General features: G+C 41.2%; 4 protein-coding genes across 8 annotated transcripts; 2 read left to right on the forward strand and 2 right to left on the reverse strand.

Annotated features, from left to right (window-relative positions):
* Window positions 1–2,401: 2,401 nt before the first annotated feature.
* LOC134180360 (LON peptidase N-terminal domain and RING finger protein 2-like) lies at window positions 2,402–6,152 on the reverse strand. Of its 5 annotated transcripts, none has more exons than XM_062647502.1 (14): window positions 5,986–6,152; window positions 4,951–5,537; window positions 4,565–4,674; window positions 4,387–4,506; window positions 4,225–4,318; window positions 4,057–4,141; window positions 3,875–3,989; window positions 3,777–3,806; window positions 3,617–3,717; window positions 3,380–3,559; window positions 3,227–3,323; window positions 3,077–3,167; window positions 2,918–2,991; window positions 2,402–2,833 (listed from the first exon to the last, which is right to left on the reverse strand). In XM_062647502.1, the coding sequence occupies exons 2-14, from the start codon at window positions 5,390–5,392 to the stop codon at window positions 2,606–2,608; spliced, it is 1,767 nt and encodes a 588-aa protein (XP_062503486.1). In that variant the 5' UTR covers window positions 5,393–5,537; window positions 5,986–6,152; the 3' UTR covers window positions 2,402–2,605. The 5 variants fall into 5 exon arrangements, with proteins under 5 accessions (XP_062503486.1, XP_062503485.1, XP_062503490.1 ...); XM_062647501.1 differs by having other exon boundaries at window positions 4,951–5,597; XM_062647506.1 differs by lacking the exon at window positions 5,986–6,152 and adding an exon at window positions 4,743–4,848 and having other exon boundaries at window positions 4,951–5,080.
* Window positions 6,153–6,490: 338 nt separating this feature from the next.
* LOC134179282 (adenosine 3'-phospho 5'-phosphosulfate transporter 1-like) lies at window positions 6,491–8,022 on the forward strand. The gene has a single exon (XM_062646142.1). It carries the CDS (start codon window positions 6,563–6,565, stop codon window positions 7,892–7,894), a length of 1,332 nt encoding a protein of 443 aa, XP_062502126.1. The 5' UTR covers window positions 6,491–6,562; the 3' UTR covers window positions 7,895–8,022.
* On the reverse strand, window positions 7,934–21,411 carry LOC134179281 (unc-112-related protein-like). The gene is made up of 13 exons (XM_062646141.1): window positions 21,088–21,411; window positions 20,339–20,811; window positions 20,158–20,226; window positions 19,971–20,078; window positions 19,762–19,896; window positions 19,657–19,709; window positions 19,537–19,592; window positions 19,137–19,208; window positions 18,973–19,079; window positions 18,768–18,911; window positions 8,769–8,831; window positions 8,567–8,713; window positions 7,934–8,501 (listed from the first exon to the last, which is right to left on the reverse strand). Exons 1-13 carry the CDS (start codon window positions 21,206–21,208, stop codon window positions 8,175–8,177), a joined length of 1,875 nt encoding a protein of 624 aa, XP_062502125.1. The 5' UTR covers window positions 21,209–21,411; the 3' UTR covers window positions 7,934–8,174.
* On the forward strand, window positions 21,310–24,968 carry LOC134179284 (protein MEMO1-like). The gene is made up of 9 exons (XM_062646144.1): window positions 21,310–21,512; window positions 21,640–21,727; window positions 21,824–21,892; window positions 22,847–22,959; window positions 23,019–23,130; window positions 24,175–24,317; window positions 24,376–24,452; window positions 24,509–24,613; window positions 24,680–24,968. Exons 1-9 carry the CDS (start codon window positions 21,374–21,376, stop codon window positions 24,815–24,817), a joined length of 984 nt encoding a protein of 327 aa, XP_062502128.1. The 5' UTR covers window positions 21,310–21,373; the 3' UTR covers window positions 24,818–24,968.
* Window positions 24,969–25,013: the final 45 nt, after the last annotated feature.

Consider the following 25,013-nt stretch of genomic DNA (forward strand, 5'->3'; position numbering starts at 1 on the left):
CAGACTCTACTCATATGGATGGGAAAGACCTCAAAGCGTTTGGGGGTCTGTCCATAGTAATAGACACAAACTTGCTTTTAATGACTTTAGAAGAGACTGCCCTAGAAGCATACCAGTTCTTGGAAAATGTCACTAATTGTACGACTCAAATACTTTAGTTTCTTTTTAAATTAATGTTCCCTACCTGACCACTGCCTAGGAACCTGCTATTATTATTCATCAGTCTTTATTTTTAACAACGGTATCATCGCTTTGCAATAAATGTGTATACCATTATTGGTAAATTTTACCAGAAATTCCTGCAACTAGACCTCGTAGCTGTAACAGCATGCCATTATAACGCAAGATGCCACTATGGGGTATAGAGTCACAGTAATCACGGTACAATGAAATACTGCATGGATGAAGTGGGTTCACCAGCTAAATTATGCGAAGAATGATCCAGGGGGAGCAGTAACGAGGAGTTGCAACCAATAAACTTGATGATGGCCGACTTGACAAATCCGATCTGCACTTCCGCTGAGTGAGTAAACTCATGCACTTTCTACATGTCACCAAAGACTATATCGAGAAATAATGACGAAGCCACAGTGACAGCAAATTGGCTGGCAAATCAACCCTCAATAAATTTGTAATAGCATACTGTTACACCTTGACCTATAACAGTACTGCACCTGATGGATAACATGAACCAGTGTAAATATAGGTTATTGCACGATTAGCATGCTCCATGCCGGCATTTACAAGCACAAGGATGCTGTTATCGCTCGAGGCGAAGCAAAAAGCTCTAACTCCGCTCCCAGTGCTGGTAAAAGCTACATAGCATGCTATTCAATTTATACTATGATCACGTGACACGTGTGTTATTTATTATTTATTTATTTACTTAGTTATACTACGGTCATGTGATGTGCAACCAGTCACGAGCAGGTATTGAGGTGGTGTATGTGACTTATAACAAGGCTACGAAAATGCGTAATAGGATGATTGACACGAAAAGCCATGTCAAGATGATTCAATTTTAAGTCTCTAGTTCACACCAAGACGAGTTGGTACTTAATTAAACGTCACATTTCTTTCTGTTGACATAATTGGACACTTTGGAAGGTGCCAACAGCAGCACCCCTAGCTGTGAATGCCACGACTATTATGTTATCATTGATAGACCGTGCACGTAATAGGATGAGATTGGATGGGATTGACACCGAAGCATCAAAAGCATGTGATGTGGGCGTGGCCAGTAACTTTGCAGACTAGAGAGACCTCTATGTTCAACAAGTTTCTTCAGCTGCGGCCTCTACACGAGGGCGGCGGCTATTCAAGAAATACTGCATTATTGCACTCACACTTATACTTACACGTCATGTAACCATGGTAATCGAAGTAGAGGTAAAGCCCTCGGCTTCACCTTAGGTAATAACCCGCCCCTCACACTGCAAAAGCCATAGAGCACCCTAATCATACGATTAACCTATACATACACAAGTGAGAGTGCAATATTAACCAGAAGTAACTTATTGCACACTAGCCATGCAATAGGTCATATACACCACACAAATACACACTCATGACTAGTCGCATGTCATGTGACCACAGTAAAATTCAAGTTACAACTGCATGCGACAGAAAGCAAGGTAATACAGTGCCAGCAAGAAATGAACATAGCCTAAAGCTTAGAATAAAATTGACCCCAACAGCGGACAAAACCAGTGGGTTATGGCAACAAGAAATATTTTCTTACTAATCACCTGTAATCGAATTACTACCACGGGGTAACTATTTTGTCTAAAACCAGTACATGTACACTAAAAGGTCTGTCCACACTGGCAACTGGATCGCGATCCGATCGCAATCCAACCGCAGTGCTGTCCACACTTGCAACCCGATCGCGATCCGTCCGATCCACATCGCGAGGTGGATTCGATCGCGAGGTGGATTCGATCGCGATCCGATCGCGATCGGTTGAATCCAATTAGAAATAGTGGGCGTTACCTTAACGTACGCTACGCGTGTAGTTGGAACATCTAGCACTCCTCACTCGTCTTTGTTCTCGCTCACCTTACGTCGCTGTATTAACGCTTTCTACAAGCAAAGAAACCACACATACACATCGGTCATCAGTCACGTGATAGCGAAATGAGGCGGAGGTATCGTTTTCAAAGTGCAGTGTGGACGCTCGCTATCCGATCGGATCGCGATCCATTCTGGTCTATTGTGGACAGGCCTTAACTACTACAACAAAACTAATTCAGCTAATCTGATTTACATAACAGTGTGTGACATTTGTCATGGTTATAACAATAACTTACAGCCATTCAAAGGTTTTGCATTCCAATTCAACTCAAAACCAATTACGTACCATTCTACAAAAGGCCAAAAGCGAAAGTACACTCTGTACACATTTTCGTAATTCAACAATCTAACGTTAGACTCGATCTCCACCTACAGGTGTATACTTTACGAAATACAAGAATAGCTCTCCACCTACTAACAGTGAAAAGCGTGTGGAAACTTACTTAAGTTAAGTCAAGCATTGTTGTCTACTCTATACGTAACTTTTGATGATATAAATACGTGTAACCATTCTCTCGTTATCAATATCTAACTATTGTGGTCTACAAATTCTAATAAGGCTTGCATGCTCGTCTAGAAGTTGCTGCAAAAACAGAAGTCGATCTCTGAGTAACGTCAGACCCAGCAGATCGCACGCCTGCCCTTGTCCCTGTAAGACGGCACACACCCACCACACCCAGTCTGGGCCGTCGTCGTTAGCTTGAAGGTCAGACGATGGGTCAAACGATGGGAGTTCACCATAACAACTCAATATACGATCCTACAATCATAACTTGATAAACAACAAACACACACACACACACACACACACACACACACACACATCGCTGTCACAAAGACATACTTTTATAACTGCGCTGAGAGATCTGAACCAGTTCTCTGTGGCGCCACGTACTTGCACCGATAACGCTCGAAGCACTAGCAATACAATAACACAATACAATCAAAATACAATCGCATGATACTGTACTATACAAGTTTCCAAACATCTGCATACACTTACTGGTCAATTCTGGTTTGGACACGACTTTCTCATCAGAAAAAAACTGAACAACAGCTCGGCCATATCCATCCAACATCCCGTAGCTTAAAACCTTAATACATCAGCGAGCATACACTATGGCTGTAAAACACGCAAACATGTTCACCATACCCTGAATCGTTTCCCACCTACTGTACTGACCATTGACCGACCATCGGCTAAGTACTGTACGCCCCGAACTGTCAGCATGGTACCGATACGTGCCAACCTGTACAAACACAGTAATATAACACAATCGCACTGATGCAAAATTCATTGCTGTACTGTGATTGCCCCGATGGTTGGCACATTCCGAACTGATTGGCATTCGATTCCAAGCAACGACGCAGCATAAGACGGTAGCAAGGCTCAAATATGTGCAAACAAGAAGGAACAGAAGGAAACGCTGGCCCACAGACAATCACCGGAATGTCAGCCTTGACAGGTAAAGATCCCAATGGTGGTCTACAACAACAACTAAACATACACTTTTTCTACGTTTCTCTACTTGTGCAAACACACCCTGCAAGCTGCTGTAATTCCTGTGTATATATTTGCTCTCGTGTTTTGTACTCGTCAGAAAAAAACAATTGAATCATTCGTTCCACTTCCACCGTTACTGGCTATAAACAGAACTAACTAATCAGAGAGAAGTGCCATACACCTACACAGTGATTCATACTTGACTCCTTCCGAGGACAGATGATAAATACTAAAAAATAGAATCAACACTTGGCACCTGCAATGTTCGAAGTACCATTCGTTGTTACCAAGTCATACCTCTACAAGTGATCCTCTACATGTAGGACAGGACGACCGATGGTCGAGAGAACGATTAAGGCACGACAGGCAGAACACGTGACCACACGGAGTTGTCACTGGCTTATATAACAACCTGATTACACGGCAAATAGTTACAGGATATTATGTGGCATGAGGCATGAATTGGAGGACACCATTACCTGCAACACAGACTGCAGTCGAAGTCCTCTAACACTAACCGACCTTGTAAACCGTCCATATGTAGAACAGGCTTAGTACTCAGCTCTAATACAAATACAATGAGTCACTCAAACGCTATGTCATGTAAACCATAAAATAAATTTGCATGCACATTCTATCATGCACACCTTTTAGACAGAGATGAAGGACTTTATGGAGTTTCTGAACCCAAATGTCAGATTCAGGCTTCCCCGCTTGAGCAAAAAGATACTGGTTGAGCATCTGAAAACAAAATACCTGACACTGTGACACAACGACAAACATATTCACGATCAATGTCTACTAGCTACCCTTGCAGTATGCTGTCGAAGCACTGCGTCTTCCTTCAGCACTAGACACGTCAAACAAGACGCCAGGGATTCTTCCATACCACCAATACCATCGAGAATCTGTGCCTTCTGGTAATGAGTCTGTGCATATCAAGGCAGCTGTCTCACAAATATCATCAACGGTAACTCTGTATGTCACCTTGCACTGCTGCGGAGATGCTACCAATGCAGTATCTGTATCGTCCAAAGCCTTCGAGTACAGGCTCTTCGATTCTTCTCTCCTTACTCGAGTGATAGAATCACCAGAAGCTGGTCCAAACAACAAAAATCAACACTCCACTGTTATGAATTCAAACTTTGTTCAGAGGTTTGTTTACAAAATGTGCTCTAACGACACTGTATGTCCAAACACAGCATATGCAGTGTCTAAGCTCGAAAGTCGACTGCTCGTGAAAATGCTACTCGCGTTACTCAGTCATACGACTAAAAACAGAATGAGTATGTCAAAAACAGTTTCAGTAGCTATAACAATCTTCTATTGTGTTAATAAATACATCAACAATATCTAGATACATCAACACTCACCCAGTGGCAGCGGCTCTGTGTCCGATTCTCTCGTTTGATTAGAGTCACTCTTCCGACTACCAACCGACCAAGAGTTTCCGTAACATTTACTTACAAGTCGAGCCAACAGTACATTAACGACTGGCACTTCCATTTTTTCGCCTCCATTCATCCCCACCAATCTAGACCGTTTCCGTTCCTGTTCTTGGACACACCAGCTGCACCGGCTAACGCCATCCCTCTGAGTGATTGGCCGGTATAGGATGCCACCACAAGAGCAATGGAACGGACTGTCTGTCGTTGATGAAGTGGATTCGTGACGAATGTCAAAAAAGTTTGCTCCTCTTGCTGTAATATCGAGTAATAATTGTTCTAAAAATTCTGTTGCGCTTGAAAGACTGTGCTTTCTCGCTCTAAGCCACCGCAATAGAGCATCATCTTCAAGAGCTGGTACAGCGGCCATCCAAGTGTACCAATTTTGTCCCGATTACAAGTCCGTGACTTGGATCAGTGAAATACGGGAGGTTGGCACGTGACTTGGACCAAGTCATGCCTACGTATCTCCACCGCCGACGTCAGTTGCTCTTACGTGAAGATATTGAAACATACTGAAAGTACGACATACCACACATTCCATCACATGCAATAACGAAAGCAGCGTAATGTTCCTACGAAATAATTCGTAAACAATTAGATCGACGAGCGAGCAGCACGCCCAGATGGACAGTCCCCCATACAAATCAACGACAATGAGGACGACCATGGCAAGAGGCCACGGGCAACAGAATGCAAGCGAACATTTTCTTTGGTGTGTTAGCGCGGTTGGACAGCGGCTATTAAGTACCGTAACTATAGCTAATGTACATAGACTAGATCTAGAGTCTATAGCTATACCTAGTCTACACAATGCTGGACCTAAATAGAACAGTAGAGTAGAATAGGTCATCTATCAAGCCAGTTACTGAGTCGCACGGTGATTTAGATTATCCCTACTCCGTGATTTTGACTGAATTGAAGTAATACAATTTGCTATGGATAAAATAACGCAGGTCTTACCTTGTTCTACAGCTCTGCACCGCGTTGACATGTCCGGAACTCTTCATCGACACCTTATCACAATCGAGCGCCGCGAGACTGCTCGGTACGTAGAAACAGCGCACGCCAGATTCTAGGTAAGAAATAAACATCGGTCATTCCGACATTATATAACTCAAAAGGGTAGACATCAACATCCGGGTATTTGAGAATCGTGTGACCTGCACGTGGTGTGTGATAAATTGCGATAAAAACTTTGCCTCAAACCTACACAAGTGTTGTCTGAGAAAAGCTATTGCAGTTCCAGTACATCGTACCCTGGTGCCTAGAATGTATTTTGACCAGTCACACAATGTCAATCAATCTTTAGTTTTAATGTTAGAAGTTTACAATAGACTAAACGTTTTTAGTAACAGAGTCGATAGTATTGTTTGTCACAAATTGTGTCTAGAACAAGCTTGTTGAGGTTTCTCAAAATATGGCAGGACATCTAACGCACGTTATCAACTACAGCCTACCAAGCGTATGAAGAACAAAGATCATCACGTCTGTATCATTTCTGCTCACACAGTTAACAGAGATACGCTTTTCTAGTCAAATGTGGATTCCTAAAGAGACTCTCGTACGTCCCGTCGTCACCAGAACTCTCTTCATCCTCTGCCTCCTCATTGCACTTGCTAGAGGAACGGATCATGAATCAGTAGAACTGCAGACTGCGCATGTGAACAAACTATCAAACACAAACAGAGTGAAGAACGTGTTGTCATCTGACAGTTTTATTCATTTTGTGTTGAATCTGCTCGGCTACTCAACTGTGATCGTACCAGCAGCTTTCTTGATTCGTTACCTAAAGAGTTCTTCGTGGCTGAATCAAGGCAGCGGTCCACTGATTGATCTAGTGAAGATTTGCATTGTTGGAAAACCGGATGATGTTAGGAGCACAGAGGATGTCGAGAAACAGGGCCAACCGCCCGAAGAGCAACCGAGGGAGACTTTGTGGTGGACGACGATGCGATTGGTTTTCTGCTTCGTGGGCTTGCAGGCGTCGTATCTTACGTGGGGTGTCTTGCAGGAGAGAATCATGACTCGGGACTATGGAGGAGAGAAGTTTACCAACTCTCAGTTTCTGGTCTTTGTCAATCGTGTTTTGGCTTTCTTCATTGCCGGTGCCGTAATAATGCTCACCAAACAGCCTGTTCATCGAGCGCCTATGTATAAATACTCCTACTGTTCGATATCAAATATTCTCAGCAGCTGGTGTCAGTATGAAGCTCTCAAGTTTGTCACGTTTCCGATACAAGTTCTTGCCAAGGCGTCGAAAGTTATCCCAGTTATGATTATGGGAAAATTTGTGTCGAGAAAATCGTATTCGTGGCATGAGTATGCAACGGCTGTGTTGATATCAATTGGTGCAAGTCTGTTCCTACTTGCCAGTAGTCATCACAGCAAAAACAAAGCCACAGAGACAACAACTGTCGGTCTTATTATTCTTTTTGGTTACATGATCTTTGACAGTTTTACCTCTAACTGGCAGTCAGAGTTATTCAAGACTTACAAAATGTCACCCGTCCAGTGCATGTTTGGTGTCAATTTATTCTCGTGTCTTTTCACTGTGTTATCACTCATCGAACAAGGCGAATTTTTCTCATCACTTATGCTGCTGCTTCGTCACAATGACCTCTTCTTCCATGCTCTCTTACTTTCCATCTGCTCGGCTTGTGGTCAGCTGTTCATTTTCTACACGGTGTCAGCATTCGGCCCTATAATCTTCACCATCATCATGACAACTAGACAAGTTATGAGCATCTTACTCTCTTGCCTCATCTACGGACACACCATCACAACCCAAGCGGGATTGGGAGTAATCATCGTATTCTTTGCTCTGTCTGTACGAGTATACGCAAAAAGTAGAACCAGTCCAAAACAGTGATAGAGAATTTAGTGTTAGTGCTTTACGAGTGGTCATAACTTAACACAATGATGATATTATTAGTTAAATGTATTGACTAGAGCAGCCATTGTGATCATGTTTCTACTAATTTGTCATATTTCAAGAGCTCCAGTGCAGAAGGAGAATCGAAGCTCCCTACAAGATACATTCACAACTATAGTCTACCAAAGACCGCAACAGCACAGACTACCCAATATCAATACCAAAATCTCTCCGAAATGATTCAATTACATGTCGGTAACAACATGCTCACAGCTAGCTAATTTGCCGAAGGTAGGACTGTAGGGTCCGATGACTGATGCCAGCCTCCCGTCAGCTTGAGGAACATCTCGGTGTCGAGTTCATCCTGGTCTTGATCCTGACGCATAGACAAAAAGATATATCCACCTATGTACTCGTGTACAATTTTCAGATCGGCACTCGAACACGAGAAAGAGAAATTGCCATCTTCGTGTTCAATCTTCATCTCCTTAATCTCCCAGTTGATGTTCCAAGCATGCATAGCACTGTACCGCCACGTCTGTTTATGTTCGTGAGTACTGATGTCCATCCGAATCATTCGATTGTACGTAATACCAAGCAGCTCCTGCACATAAAGATCGCTACGATACGATATCAGAGACGAGCATTGACATTGTGGGTCACCCGTACATCTTTTCTTGCCCGAGAGAAGCGCACAATGAAATAGCTTATGCCATAATCCATTAACGCCTCCCATGATCGAATATACTGCAGTTTAGCTTCTAACGTCGGTAACTGATTGACCTTGGCGTGATGCTTCCATATCATCTCTGCTACCTGCAATAGCAAAACTTACAACTTTGATCATGTTAGAACAGACGGTGGTGCTAACTTTTTGCGGCTTTAGTTTCTTCAGTATCCGCTGTGACACAAAATCGTTTGGAGATACTTCAGCCTAAGAGCAAAATGCAAACTGATGGTAAGGTCATATCATAATGTAATGATTTAGAAAAGCAACACGTGAACAAAGAACGAGATAGCAATCTCTCAAGACATTTCTGCTAAAGCAATTTCAGTATCAGTCTAGCACAGCTATACCACACTGGCTCCAAATCATCACTCGCATTTCGAGTTCCCGTCTACAGTACCAATAATGGTCGTACCCGTACTGTATATCGTAATCCAATGAAAGTGACTATGGAAGGGGGTAACAAAATGTCATCAAATATTATCACTTACTACACACTCTCGCATTACTACTTTACCCACCATGTGTAAGCCTCAACATAACCATTGTAAATTATCCAAAATCAATTGGTTTTCATTGTTTCCTGACATAACAAATGAATTAACAAGGAGAATCAACCACAAAGAAAACGATACCACGACCTTTAGAATGATATACACGTACATCTAATGTACATGAACTAGTAACTGAAGCTGTGTTTTCACACTCACTTCCTTAGCTATGAGCCCTCTGAAAAATGACAATCGACTTGTTGCAAAGTATTACAAAATTTTACAAAGCGTTTTGCTTCCAAATGCACTACTTGTGAAATCTATCTAAAATCACATAAAGTGACCGTTGTTTTACGTAACCACGAATTCTATACACTGCCAAAGTAGTCTGCAATTGTCAAAGTAACAAGATTGATTACATATACATGGCATGGATACTGCCTCTAGTTAGTCTCGTGTAGCCAGACCATTTCCGTCATCAATTTCTCACTGGAAGCATGATGGTGATGGTGGAATGGTCTGCCTACGGAAGACTAGCCTCTAGTTGCTTAATTAACGTTAACTTCTGTATAACTGTATCACTGCTTTGCAAGACAGAAGGGTGCCATGCAGAAGCCTCCATACCTGCTGGCAAGTTCTGGATAATTGAAAACTACACACCTCCCAAAAAATCGTTGCAAAGGTATCTTCATCTTTAGTGTATCACAGCTAAAAGTCAAAGGGCCATGGTTAGTTCTAAGATGAATTTCTTTCTAACAAATAATGACGGAATTTCTGAACACCAAATATGATAGAAAGACCTATCTCAATCTATGAATAGCTCTTATGGCCTTGGGCAAGGTTTTAGAACCATATGCGATTGGTCTTTCTTTGCCATTAGGGCAGAAATAGAAAACACAGGAACCAATACCTCCTTCACTTGTGTCACAAGCCAGACCTATGGAAAGGCTTGGATCGTACATTGTCAGAACTGGCAAGGACATACGCCACTGTTTGAGTTGCTCAAATGCAAGCTGAGTCTTGGCACACCAAGTACATGGAACACCTTCCTTTTTTAACAATTTAATGAAAGGAGTACAGCAGAACCTCACTAATCCAGGGTTGCCACACCTACAAAATTTATTCGTAGCCTACGAGTTTTTGTTGCAAAAAGTCACCTACAAAAAATACAGGTGGGCCTACAAATAAATAGATCATCAAATATGTTATGGCTATCTCAAGACCACAGCGTCTCCAATCTTTGTGTAGGTGTTATTCTTCTTCCTTACGCCACTTTACTTCTTGCAGAACGGTTTCGGAATCTCTGAGACCATAGTTTTGTGATCAAGCATCCTGTTCATGACATTCCGGTGGTCATTTGTGTGCCTCCAGACCGCACGAGGCTAAAGCCAAAACCGGATGTGTTCACAAACCTGGATGCTTTATCAAACGCGGATGTGTGCAGGTTATATAAATTGTAGCTAAAACATTAGTAGCTTCTCTTCGTGGAGGATCATAAAAATGTGGAGCAATGGAGAAATCTAGTACTTCGACTCAAAAATGAAGATCCTGAACTTGTAGCAAGCTCTTGCGTAAATTGTAGCAAGAACGGTGCAAGTGATTTGTGTTATAAAGATTAGATAAACAGTACAGTACTAAACACTACTAATACAACAATAAAGTATATAGCTTGCAAAGGCTGATTTGTCTACAAAAATTCTTAACAGTCATGGGTGTGGTTCCAAAAACACCAGGTGGACGTGTTGCCATCAGTGACATTCGCCTACAAATTATTGGCAGAAAAAGTGTGGCAACATTGCTAATCCGAGCAGCCCCGTGCCAAGCCCTGTTCGGATTAGTGAATTTGTTTGGATTACAAAAACGGGTAGCCTCAAAGCTCCAGACTTATCTCGGACACCCAAACCACTGGTGCATTTACGTATGTCTTCATATGTCATGTTTGTGGTAAACGACACAGCTTCAACGACTACACACTTTTAAATAATGCGACAGTCAGGATTTAAAATAGTCAGATACATGCATTTGCTAAAGATTAGATAACCACTTGTCTGATCAGGCTGCCTCCGAATTCCTATTATTATCTGGGTACGCGAGGCAGGGCGCTAAAGGTAATTCAGATTGTGAGGATTCAGATTAACGAGGTTCAGATTTGCAAAGGTTCTACTGTAGTGTCCTCAGACATTACCAAAAAATCTGCTGAAATAATTTACCATCCTGAAAAATTATCGTACTTAAAATAGCACTTCACCGATTGACGCATGTGCAATAGATGTTAATGTACGTAAGCCCTTGGGCTGCAGACTGAACGCTTGCAGTGTTGCGAAGCGCATTGTTTTGGTCTTGCTTCCCGAGGCCAACTATGAGAGCACACAAGAGACGGGTCTAGACGCCTCAGGCAACTCTTACAGTGAAAGAGAACAAGTTACAGTTCATAAGCGACTCAGTCGTTCGTACGTTGTAGACTGCACATGATTGTCTTGAGCGACTTGCAATCGCTCGGTCTTTTGCACTTTCCTCCGTTTTCTTTCTACGAATGGAGGCTCTACTACAGTTCAAAAGGGCTTGAGTGATGTGAAAAACACACGGAAACATGCGTCACCGCACATAATCACGTGACACCAAATACCTTCGTTCTACAGCCGAACCATCACCGTATGTGTGCTTTTCGCCGTAGATTGAAGGCGAGTCAGTGATGCGAAAGCACATTTTACTTTCGCCTAAGCAAATATCAAATTCTACATGAAGCGGTAAAACGAAACCTACACTTATTGGACGTTATTTGGAAACCGCCATGTACGATTTTGTTTTTTAGCCTTATCATAATGCTCAGCTATCAAGTTTGCTCTGGAATAGCGCCAAACTTCTCGACTTGAAGACTACTAGAAACGATTAGTGACTGAGGGCGGAGTCAGACCGGTGAAGTGCTCCTTTAAGAAACGTCTTGGGGGCTGGCATGTCCTGAATTGCTTGAATCTTGTTGTTGGAAGGGCAAACACCTTCAAAAAACCGATGATGTGCCCAAGATACTTAACCCATCTATTACTGACTAGTTATTACGTCGCGCCTACATAGGTCATCACGTGGAGTAACGTCGGTAACGCGCGTACCTTGTCTCCACCTCCGGTCAGTACCCGGCTTTGCTATTCCGGTTTCCTGCAAAGGAGCCTTCGTCAATCTTTTTAAATTATAGCCTAAACGATTCGCTATTAAATTATCTTTCGAATGAACCTACTTTGAGGAGTCTACGTTCTCGTAATCGCTAGATATCGCAGTTTGCACACCTATGACGTCATGGTCTGTTTCCGGACACGTGACTTCATCGTCGAATATCCACCTTCCTGAACGTTGGTAGCCAATCAAAATATTTTTTACTGTTAGACACACCTTTGAGGCGTGTCTACACATACGGGGGAATTTTTAATGGCGCATGCGGCTTGGTCATAATTTTCTCTCGACCGGATGTCGCAGCGCTCTTGTCAAGTTGGGGCTTCGCTGCCTGTTGGCGATTTGGCTTCCTATTTTCAGCTGCAAACAACTGATGACGAGGTTGACGATGGCGATGATGTGTCGATGGCTTCGATATCGTCGTCCGACGATGACGCGACGGACAACGAAGAAGCGCTACCCGTCGAGGAAGACAGCGATGACGCTACGCTGTTAGTATAACGTTTTGATGTCTAATCATCTCGTTTTTTTGCGATACGTTGTTCAGTAACGTTTCTAGTACCTGTTTTGCAAGTTTGGGCGTTCGCCGTTGGGAAGAATTTGAGTTATGCGCATAGCAACGCATGAGTGTTTGGTTGCTATGGCTGTGTACCCGTATGTTGTGGTAGACATCGGTATGTAAAACAGTTTGATGTCTATTCGTTTCGTTTTTTGCTATGCGCTGTTTAGTTTTTACGTTTCAGTAAGTGTTTTCCAAGTTTGGATGTTAGGAGTTGGCAAGAATTTGAGTTATGCCCATAGCAACGCACATAGCAACGGATCTGAAGGCAGGCATAACTCAAAGACCAGGTATCGCTGCCAAGAATGCAACGTCCCCCTCTGTGTGTCATCTGCTGAGCGACAGTGCTTTATAAAATATCACACTGAGGATGACTGAAAATTGCTAAACTGTGACTGTGTATATTGTATATTTCTATTTATAGTGTTGTATATTTCTATTATATATTGTTGTATATTTCTATATATATTGTTGTATATTTCTATTTATATATTGTTGTATATTTCTATTTATATATTGTTATATATTTCATTTATACAGTATTGTATTAGGTGATCTATGTTATGTTTTACGATTTGTATATAGTAACAGTTTGTTGTTTTTTAGTGTTGGATTAGGTGTATATATGTGCATATAATTGAAAGCGTGAAGTCACTGCTGCAAATATTTTGTATTGGTTTAGCATTTTGCATATCAATATTTTTTCAAATAGTCAATCAACTTGATTGGATTTTTATGCATAATAGAGGTAAAATAAACAGTTAGACGAAATAGAATATTGAAACAGTTAGAGGTAGTTACAAAAGTTGTGTCATTCAAAAGAGCAATTTATGTACATTTCATACGTGTCAGAATTGTTATTTTTACTTCTATAATGTTGCTACAGTTGCAAATAATAGTATTTTGTTATGCGCGCGCTAGATAATAAAGACGATAGTATTTTGTTATGCGCGCGCTAGACTATAGAAGCGCGCGCTAGATAATAAAGACGCGCGCTAGATAATTATAGGCGTGACATAGTAGTGCAAAGGTCATAGAGGGAGGGAACTTAGCGGTGCGTTCGTGAAGGGTTAAGAGATTTTGAAAGAATTAACATTTCTCCTTTTAAAGTCGAAACTCATGTTGTTATCAATGCTCCAAAACATTTGATTAATTGTAAGTGCTCCTCATTACTAGTAATGACATCAAAATATGTTGCAGTTGCTTTTAAGCCACTCGACACTGTATTTACTACCAATTTGAATTAAAATAGTACACTTGAAATCCCCACATATTCAGACAGCACCAGATGACTAAAAGAAATTTCTTTTGGAAGACGGACTGGAACTTCAAGGCTATCTGATGACTTGATCACATTGACGGTTGGAAATGCACTTAATTAAGGCAGTGTCAACGAGTGCCAAAACACCTCTTTTTACATTTCTGTCCAGTTCTGCTTCACTTTTTGTCCGGCGATGAATTGGTGGCCTTCTAAACGGTAATACCTTCAGTTCAGAATCAGGTGAACACATGGATACTAACAAAATGACTGCACTGTGGATACTAACAGAATGACTGCACCATCTGAGGTCATCTCCAAACAAATCACAGAAACTGTCTCGACATTAATGTTCAGTGGATGTTCAACAATAAGCTTTACACGTTGACTCGTCAAAGTTTAAGAAATGTGATACATGGTTGTGAAAGGCCCATTTTGTATATCTAATCCATTACCAAAGATTTAATCCTTCACCATAACATGACTGTTATTGGAGAAGCAATGCCAAACTGAACGTTGTGTTTAAAAAATACCTTTGAAGGTCATCAATTTTCTGGCATGTCTCTGAGTCTCTCTATAGCCTTCGACATTTTGGTGTACTCAATACTACCCATGATTTCTCATCCATTAGTGACATGTCTGCACCAATAAATCAAAATGGCAACTGCTTGTTTTCAATGATCACATCGACGACTTGTTTCACTGACATAGACATTTTCAGTCATTTCAATCTCCTTACACACTAAATCAACATCTTGTTCTGATGCGTTCAAGTCATTGGAGCTGATTTCATTGAATTCTGAACGTCTTGCTTCAGCTACTTTCCTTTCCTGTCTTCTCTTTGCTTTGTAATAGTCTTTTCGTCTAGTTGGTCCAATTCTGATATCTAGATGTCAGGTAACCATAACATTCACATTCCGAGAGAATAATAACCTTCGATGCTCCTACAGCAACATTCAAAACTGTAATGGCCTTTAGCATCATGGGTACAACAGAAGCCTTTCCTCAACCTTGAATTTTCAATTCTTGATGTTTCTTTACCTGATCTATTTGGATGTCTCTTATCAACAAACTGAGCTGATGGATCATAACTGTTTCCCAGCCAAAACATTATCCTTGACTCCTTCAAATACTAGGGTATCTGCAAAGTTGTTCAAGAGTTCTAAGTAAGTCATCTTTTTTTGTAAACTCTCGCAGCATCTGATCTCTAAGACCCGGTACAAATGTGTTGCGAAGACAACTACAGTATCATACTCAGTGACAATGAATTCACAATTGGCAGCTTTTGTTTAAGCCCATCAAATACAACTACACTGACTCGCTTGGCTCTTGTTGTCAACAATGTAAACAAACTCTCTCTACAACCACAGTTCAACTTGTGACAAAAGAATAATCTAGTCTGGGCCATTGAATCCTTTTGGAAAAATGGACAAAGGCGTATGTCCTCATGAAGGCACCTGGTGAAGAAATCCCGTTTGGTTGCTCTATTGATAGTGTTATTGTTCTCTGCCAGCTGCACAAAAAGCTGGAAAAACTGCCTTACGCAACTATCAGAGCACCAAAGCGAGTCTTCTGTTTCTTCCTCCTTGAATAAGCAGATGGATTTGCAAGTCTCTCTAATGGCTTATACCTAACTGCAGGCTTCGCCATCTTCAGCTGGCACACAATTACCAAACTGTTTGCCCATCTGTAGCCACAAGAAAAAGTAACAACTAGAACTTCACTCTATAAGTGAATGCTTGACCTTGTAAATATGAATGATAGAGTCAGTATGCGGTGACAGCTGTGGTTCTCAAAGGGTGTACCAACTTTTAGAAATGTTTTTATCCAGAGCCCATGACATCAATGTCAATAGTAGATACAGTTTAGCCTTGTTTCTAGGCCTTCTCTCACGCTTCTTATATATCTTACTAGTTCTACCCCACCCTATGGGTAGTAGCAACTAACTTTGCGAGTTTACACTTATTAGCTAAGTGAAGAAATGCAAAAACCAACTTCTGCCTAATTGTTAGCGTGTGGTAGCTTTCGTAACCACTCCTACTCAGCTACAGCGTGCGTTAGAACGTATACTGTACAGTAAAGTGGCTAACGATGCACGTCACATCTGCATACTTAGTTAATTAAACAAACAAACTCCAGCACATCTCATTTCAGAATGCCAAAGTCTTGTTTCTGGCTGCAGGAGGCTGTCTAGGTAAAACCCGACTCAACCGTTAGTCTCAGATGGTCTAACTCGACCCGGCCGCCACGTACACGATGATCCAAAAGCAGTGTCGTGTCAATTGACACGTTACAGACAGACAGACAGACATCCAGACAGAAGTGAGGGTTGGCGTATTATAGTCTAGGATACTAGCTCACTAAGTCGCTCTTTGCCCAGGAAAGGTTAATAACACAAATTCCTATTACACAATTCAGTTATTGGGTGGAGAAAACACAAACTCCTGAATAATTGGTTCCTGGTGCATGTGACCATAGGTTTATCTAATTAGCTAAAGACCCAAAGACAGATAGACAGAGACATATCAGACTTTTATATAGAGAGAGACTAGACCACCATCCCGTTGTCCGCACAGGCAGATTAGCTATTAATATTACTAATAGTTAGCTATCATTATTAGTTGTTAATCGTTGTATGCATTCATGAAGTATATCTCATTCACCTTATTAGGAAGTGTATCTCTGAAGAATTTCGTTCAGAGTTATGTCCCATTCTGAGATTATTGATTGCTAATTTCCCGTTAAGATAAAAAAAATGTAACCGAGTGTCCCGCTTTACAAAATTCCGTTGATTGGATTATTGATTTTTAGTTACGATCCCATTAAAAACAAAAATCTAACCGATCAAGAGAATGTCCAGTTTCAAAAAAATCCCGTTGATTGGATTATTGATTGTTTAATATCCATTTTGACAGTCCCGTTGCGGGGAACAGGAGTACTAAACCTGGCATCTATTCGACGAGAATCCCGTTCATACTGTGTATCCCCGTAACGTGGAAGTCATGTGCAGTACTCACCCGGATAATCCCTTTCCCGTATATAACCAAGTCACGACTCGTGCTGACTCTCGCCATTTCAACAGTCTCGCTGAACATCGTCACTTCGAAGACGTTGCTGGCATTGCGTGTATCGAACGCGGCAGCTCTTCGATGGGCATAGACGGGCAACAACTGTGTGGCAGTTTTTTCAAGAAACGGATATCAGCAAATATATCTTCCCTTTTCCGATGTCGCCCGCAATAAACGACACGCTCCGCACGTACCGTCTGATGCAGGAAATCGCGTCGTCGCGGGAGAAGTCCGGAAGACGACGACAGCTTCACTTTCGACCGCTAGGGATTCGGCGAGCGCGAGCCAAAGTCGGTGGTGATTGGACTCGCCATCCTGGAGATCCTCTCCTACATACGACAGACAAACAAACACACAAACAGACAGACAGACAGCTCCTTTTATATATAGAAATACACTTCTGCCTGCAAAGTCATGGATGCATCATGTGTTTGGGTGCCTGTTCAGGTGCTTTAGAGGGTAAGACAAGGCCTTTGGACACATGTCAAGTGACACCACATGTTCCTCAGATTTGATTCCCTGGGATCCTTGAAATATAATAGGTGTAAACGACCTCTAAATAGTTAAAGAGCAGTCATTATAAAAATAGATCTGGTGTTAGCTTGTGTCTCCTGCTGTCCTATGTAACACTTCTACTCAAAATGACTGCAAACAGGTGCTGACATCAGGTGCTGAAGTCAGCCAAAGTTTTACCAAGACAGCTGGCAAATTATCAAATTACATGCATAACTCAAATTACAATCCATTTAATTAACTGCCCAGCTGGACTAAAATGACACTCATCTAATTAAAAAGTCACATGTACAAGGACATATGACAGGAACTAGTATTGGTGACATATCACATGAACTAAAACAGGAACAGAAATGTTTCCCATGATACAAGCAAAACAACTAACATGCTTGCTCAATGTCATGGAGCATCCTACCAATGTGGTAAAAAAGCAGACAGGATAAAGCCAACTGGAAGATGCTCACATTTTTCAACATTTCTACAAGAATAGAAATATATACATCATACCATATAACTGGTTATTTCTACAGTCTTGGTCTTAAGTTACTGCAATTTGAGAATTTAGACAAAAGTTTAATTACTGCGAATTAAATTCTGCATTCCAACTAGGAAGGCAGTTACTGGTACACACATGTACATGTGTACAGTGACTTCTTGGGACTCCGAGAATAAGCCTAAATATCTGCAAATTTTATTTGTGCACTCCATGATTTCTTCGCAGAATTCGCAGAAATGTCATGATCGCAGAAATAACTGGTTATACGATACATTGTTATTGATGGTGGTCAGTAGTAAATCAGATCGAGATTACCATATCTAATGTGAGCATAACTTGGAATAGTAAGTAAGTGAATAACCCATGAACCACCCAACTGCAGGTTCCTTGCGCTTCGTGAAAAATGGTATTAAACGAACATTAAAAAATGTTTTATTGCAACACACTATATACTTTACATCCCAAAATAAACAAAGCACACCACACATCCATGTAATAAACACAATTAATTAAGTAATTAATTAATTATCAATGCCTCACAATAGAAAGTCTACGACAACCCAATATTTCCTTATTAACCTTACTACACATACCACATCAGACTGCTGCGGCTTCTTCGACTGCATCGTAATAAACGCTTTGACGCCTGAAAGCTCCGATGCATAACTGGGATCATCGAGAGACCTGCCTTTTGCTGCCAATTGACAAGCTGCCATCCATTCTGCATACTCATTTTCCTACAAATTGAGCATCTTACAATACAAAGACAAAAACACTCGCAACCAATGAGAGACTGACATTATCGCAGAGTAAATGGAACTGGCCCATGCCGTCTATGCTAGGAACTTCTACTTTGATTCCAAACTTCTTTCTTGCAACATTCACTTCCGGTGCCACTTCCGCTCCTAGCAACAGATGCGCTCACATACGGTCATGAATCAAACATCATATCTATCTTAAACCGGTCAGCTTGACTTTCAACGCTGGACGACCAGTTGCATCTTCCTTGCTTTTATAATATGATATATGGGTATCTGAATCGAAACGAACAGCAATAATGAATCCAATGACAATGCAATAGACTTTATTTTAACAACATCCAAACTTGTCAAGTAAGTCTACTATAACGCATTAGCAGCAACACTGCTAAAATAGATCAAGCACAATCGTCCAACGACAACTTGGCCAAACTTCATACTCATAGTCTCCGCCAAATATCAATTACCAACCATAATCCGCATAATTAACTTAATTAAAGTACTTAGACACAATAAGCAGTAATGGTCCATACTGATATTCAACCCACACATGACCAATGTTATACATAAAACATCAGCAAACAAGATATATAAACATCCAAACCTTGAAAAACGAACCAAAACTTCTTATAGCTCTTGACAAAACTAAACTTGGATGGTCTACAAGAGCACCAGAACAAAACCGTTAGTAAACATAATAACATACCCAACAACAGCATTTCACTTGTGATATCGAAGATAACCAGTTAACTTCTTAGATCCCAAAGAGGGAAGAGTCTATACATAGCAGTCACAGACAGTTGCTCAACATCGAAATGGTCGTTCTCACCCCCAGTATGTGTGAAGGCTGTGACCCTTTCGGTAGAGTGTTTCCTGTCTGAAGTTCAGTCAGAGCCTCTTCAATAGTGGGACTGGTGGCATCCGGCGATGGTGGCGGAACATGAGAAGCCAACCTCACTTGCAACTACAGGTATTGAAAAGTAACCTCTTACTCTGTGTACTTAAAAGCATGACTAACAAACACAAAAATTGAGAAACCTGAAGGGCACCAAACTGAATAGCTTCTTCTTCTGTGCAATCAACATCTTCTGAGAGAATGGACCACTTGGCTTGCTCAAACAACTGATTTATTCTCTCACCATCAATCTACATCAAGAAGTATGAATTGACTGTTTAAGTAATATACACTGTAATAGAACTTGTAATAGAACAATATTTACATCACCTTGGGATCAATATTCATAAAGGCGTGATACTTGAATTTCAACTGCATGGGATCATTCTCTTGGATGTCCTAAAAAGCAGCTAAATCAGCAAAATTCAAAACATTAACTAGACAACAACTCCTGGTGATGTCATCTGTTTCATCGAATTAATCCACCAATATTTACCAAATGGAAACTGACCTGTTCTGCTAATGATTTTGTTGAATCAATCCAGAGGGCGTTTAGATTCGCTCTCTCCTCCGTAGATCTTGCTAACAGATCCCCAAACAATCCATCAGGATAATCAGATGGCGTTTCCACACTGGCAGATCCACCAGCTGCAGGAGAGCCATCTCTTTCATCTTGACCTTCCTTCTTCCCTTTCGAGTGCATTGTACCTGCCTTGGCTTTTATTAGCGACATCTCTTCTGGATGTCTGATTGCTAACTGTTCACACAACTCCATCACAGCCTCGAATGACATCACAGAGAAGCTGCACTTCATCACTCTAAACTGCCTGTCAGGCAACTGCAAGAGGAGCGGCTTCTGCTGTGGAGTGAAATGCAGTTTCGCGTCTGACTGCACGCCATATGCGTTGAGAGTGATGCGCGGCTTCAGCAGCCATTTCTTCTTATCGGGCCACCAAAGGGCGTGGTCAGACCAATCCTGGTCACCTACACGAAAGAACACTCGATGTGAACTCCGTAGAAACCCACTACACAGACTACAGAAAAAAACAGTGCATGTCCCTTGCTACATCTGGTTTCTCCAAGGCTACACGTGTGTCTAATTCTCTACAAATGACGCGAGTACGTACGTCTAGCCTATCACAACGTCAACTACTACATATCTAGAGCAAGAACGTAATCAGTTCCCGCTCCTCCTAGTAAAGCGCCTACATCGCAGTGTGAATCATTTGGCGGCAAAATCACAGGTCTGTGAACACTCACCGGTCAGCGCCGACACAAGTTCCAAGATAACCTCACCGATGATCATCTCTCCGCTAACGCGGATAGTTTTAGACACTTGCATGTCCGTCACGACGATATTAAGACGCCACTCGAGAGACATGATTGATGTAGCGTCTTCAGCACAACGTCAGATTTGTCAACAACTTCTTCCACCTGTTTCTCTTCCTTCTCGGCGTCCTTCGCTTGAGCTCGTCACCAAGTTGCCTCACTGGAAACGCGGATTTAAGGAAGCCCCGCGCGAAACAAGAGCACCCCACACCTTGGAATGCGAGCAGTAGACTACAGCATGCACTGCACGGTCTATGACGTTGACGTCACGGTGACGTCTCCGGGCATAGGATTCAACTATCTTAGAATGTCATGCAGACGAGCGTCTCATGCCGGATCCTGGTACGCCGACTCAGGTAGAACAGCTGGCCATCAATGTAAATAGGGTTATGGAATCGTACTGAGCGCGTGTGTGGGTGCCCCGACTGGTGCAATGCATTTTTATCTCGAGATAACTTGTATCTCTCTTGTCGTTTCGTCTAGGCCGAACGTTGACTCGTGAATTGCAGTTGTGGTTAGAGAAAGCGGAGTTGAAGTTCGACCCCACTCGCACAAGAGCTCTCATTGCCCCGTATCCTTTACTCTAAATTCATTACAGCAGTTGGTTTTCGTGGAACAGGCATGACAGCTACGAGTCTGTTTGCCTTGACAATCATCTGTCTGTCAGACATGCCGGTTACAGGTACTCTGGTCCCTGTGCTGCACATGCCTACAAACATATAGATCCTACGGAAGTGTAAGCCACGCGAGCCTAGCACGTGTGTTGATGTTAGTGTGGACGGATATTGAGTGCATGTGTCCTACACGTTCTCGGAACTGTTTTTGACCCCAGATGTTAGTCAAATGATCTATCATTTCTGGGAAGTCATTTCTCTGGGAAGTCGCATATTCCCAATGACATCATGTATTTTATTTGCCTAATTAATCTCTAATTAATTATCTAATTAATGCATATGTAATTGTATGTGTGTGAGGACCATTAATTCATTAATGTTGAAAGAGTTTAGGACTGGAATAGACTTATCTTCTTCGTTAGTTTCACTTCTGTGGGGTTCCACTAGATCTGTACTGTGTTAATTAATTAATTAATTAATTAGCTGGCTTCAATGTCATGATGGTGTATTGGAAATGTAATTTGCAGTTTTAAGTTGTGGCAATTTGTAGAACTCAAGTTGTGCATGTTTGATGAGTTTTCTAGGTGCTGTTGCCATGAAGAGAAATTACTGTGTTTTTTTTTGTAGTATAAATATACCTCTGGTTAGGCAGCTGGTTGCGATGTAAATTCTAAACATGAATACAGTACATGCTAATTACATGGGCCAGCATGTCTCGTCTTTCTAACAACTTGAAAATTCTCTGCAATGAATTATACTAAAAGAAATTTATTCACAAAAATGTTATTCTAACATTGGGTTCAACTCATAGAATTTATTCTCATTGTTGCAGTGTGTGAGCTTTTAGAAACCAACTGTGCATCATTGCTTTATTCGTTTCTTTCATAATCAAGATGTTGTAGTTGAGTGCAAGAGCTAATATTTACGTAAAAAATGATATTATTTACATCTCTTGATATAAGTGTTATGTATTTGAGGGGTGTGAATGAGGACTGGTAGTGATTTCGATTTGACTAATACTGATGGCATACTGTTCAAAGTTATAGTTTATAGCAATGAGCATTGGTGATTTACAGCAAACGAATTTTTATTCTTGGTCCTTCTCACCATATTCATCTCCCCGGCTGTGCCTTGTCTAAAGCAACAACATGTGAAACCCCACTTTATCCTCTCACAGTAGATCAAGGCGGTGAGGTCAACATCAATTGTATGTGCTTACTCTGTCGAGTTTCATTTCTGTTTCTTCAGTTGTGTCTGAACTAAGAGCATCTGGTATGTTTGAGGAGTTGTCATTAAAAGCAGATGAAAACGAGCACAGTATCGAGATGCATCTCCCATTTATTGCTAAGGCTATGGAAAGGTGTGACTAATCTTGTGATACATTACATTAACAGCACCATTGACATATTTTAGTCACTAGATGTTATAATACATCAATATTACTACTATAAAAATTTTATACCCTTACCTCTCTTTTAATATCATTTTGGGACTAAAAAGTGTTTATAAATTTTATAAATGGAAAACACTTCAAGTCAGAATAAAGTTGTAACTATACGCAAGTCAGAATAAAGTTGTAACTACACGCAAGTCAGAATAAAGTTAAAGTTACATGATTATATGCACTAATATGCATGAACAAAGCCAATATTTTTGTACATTGCGCTTATGCTAAACTGGATGGGTATGTTTGGTATACAGAAATGCCCACATTTGAGGAAATGGCATAGCGTAGTTCTCAAGTTTGGAAGGGCAATGGAAAACCACGTCCTTTTTCCTTAACATGTTGCCAAACAGACAGAGTGTTTCTTCGTCATACATGGGCATGCACACTTCAGTCTTCAGGTATCCAAGACTTTTTAATTAACACTGGTTTCATAATATTGAAATACTCAAATGCTGATGTGTATAACATCAAATAGACGGTCAGCGTTGTTAACATATACCACACTAACATTGAAGCTGACTGTTTGCGGATGTAGGAAAACTTGGCATTTCTGTTTGACACTCATACAACCCTCTCTCCCCCTTCGATGCTAAGCCAGTGTTTGAGAAGTCTGAATAAGGGAGGTGAGGGTGTAATCTGAATGTTTAGGCAAGAGAGATCAGAGGCATCCGATTCTTGAAGTGACCTTTATATTTATGCTAGATTTACCTTTATACATTACATCAGCATCTTATCAGCTTGTATGCATGTAAATGTACAAGTGGATGATAGTCATCACATAATGCTATCAGAAGACAGGGCAGATTTTTCTCTTCACTAGAGTCACTTTTACGTATTCTGTTGATGTAGACTACATACCTTCTTTTTTGGCGTGACATTTGACCTTGCCTTTGGTCATTGATGAGACTGCCATGTTTCAGCTGCAATATATCAGCTAATGTGGGGCTGTTGTTCTAGTAAGAAAGGTGCATTTGCAATCATCCCTATTGTAGTTGGTGCTCTCAAGCCGGAGGGCGAGCAAAAGTATGGAAGGCTTTTGTCAAAGTACATCCTTGATTCCACTAATCTGTTTATCATCTCGTCTGACTTTTGTCACTGGGGTACATGAATAGCAATCGCTCTGGATTCAAATCAATATGTGAGTGGTCTTGTCTTCAGGTAAACGATTTCAATATACATTTTATGATAAGTCACACGGAGCTATCCACCAATCTATTGAAGCACTGGATAGAAAAGTGAGAATGAAATGAGTCTGTACGATGCTGTCTGTATATGTCTGACTTTAATTCAGGGTATGGATATTGTTGAAAGTCTAAATCCCACCGCTTTCACTGAGTATCTGCAAGAATTCTCTAATACAATATGTGGTCGACATCCTATGTCGGTACTGCTTCATGTGAGAGCTGTACTTCAGTGAGAATTGTGTTCAAGACTGTGCTGTTAATTGGGACGTTTGTTGCAGGCTGTGTCTTGTGCTCAGGGTAACAATAGTCTCAGCGTGCAACTGAGGTTTGTCAAATATTGTCAGTCAAATCAATGCAAGGACATGAATGATAGCTCCGTCAGTTATGCGTCAGCAGTGTTGACATTAAAGGCGTAGTTCGTAGTGAATTGAACAGTATTGAGTATTGACAGAAGGCGAATGTAATGCCATGAACTATACTTACTATACAGCAAAACTAAGCAATGATAGTTGTTGATATTAACTAAGTTAGGAAATGTCTTACAGAACAGTTGAGTTTAGTCTCGTCGTACTCTTTCTCGGCTGCTGTTGCCGCTATCGATGTTATCGAACT

Source organism: Corticium candelabrum, chromosome 5, assembly GCF_963422355.1.
Source record: "Corticium candelabrum chromosome 5, ooCorCand1.1, whole genome shotgun sequence".
Classification (NCBI taxonomy): Eukaryota; Metazoa; Porifera; class Homoscleromorpha; order Homosclerophorida; family Plakinidae; genus Corticium; species Corticium candelabrum.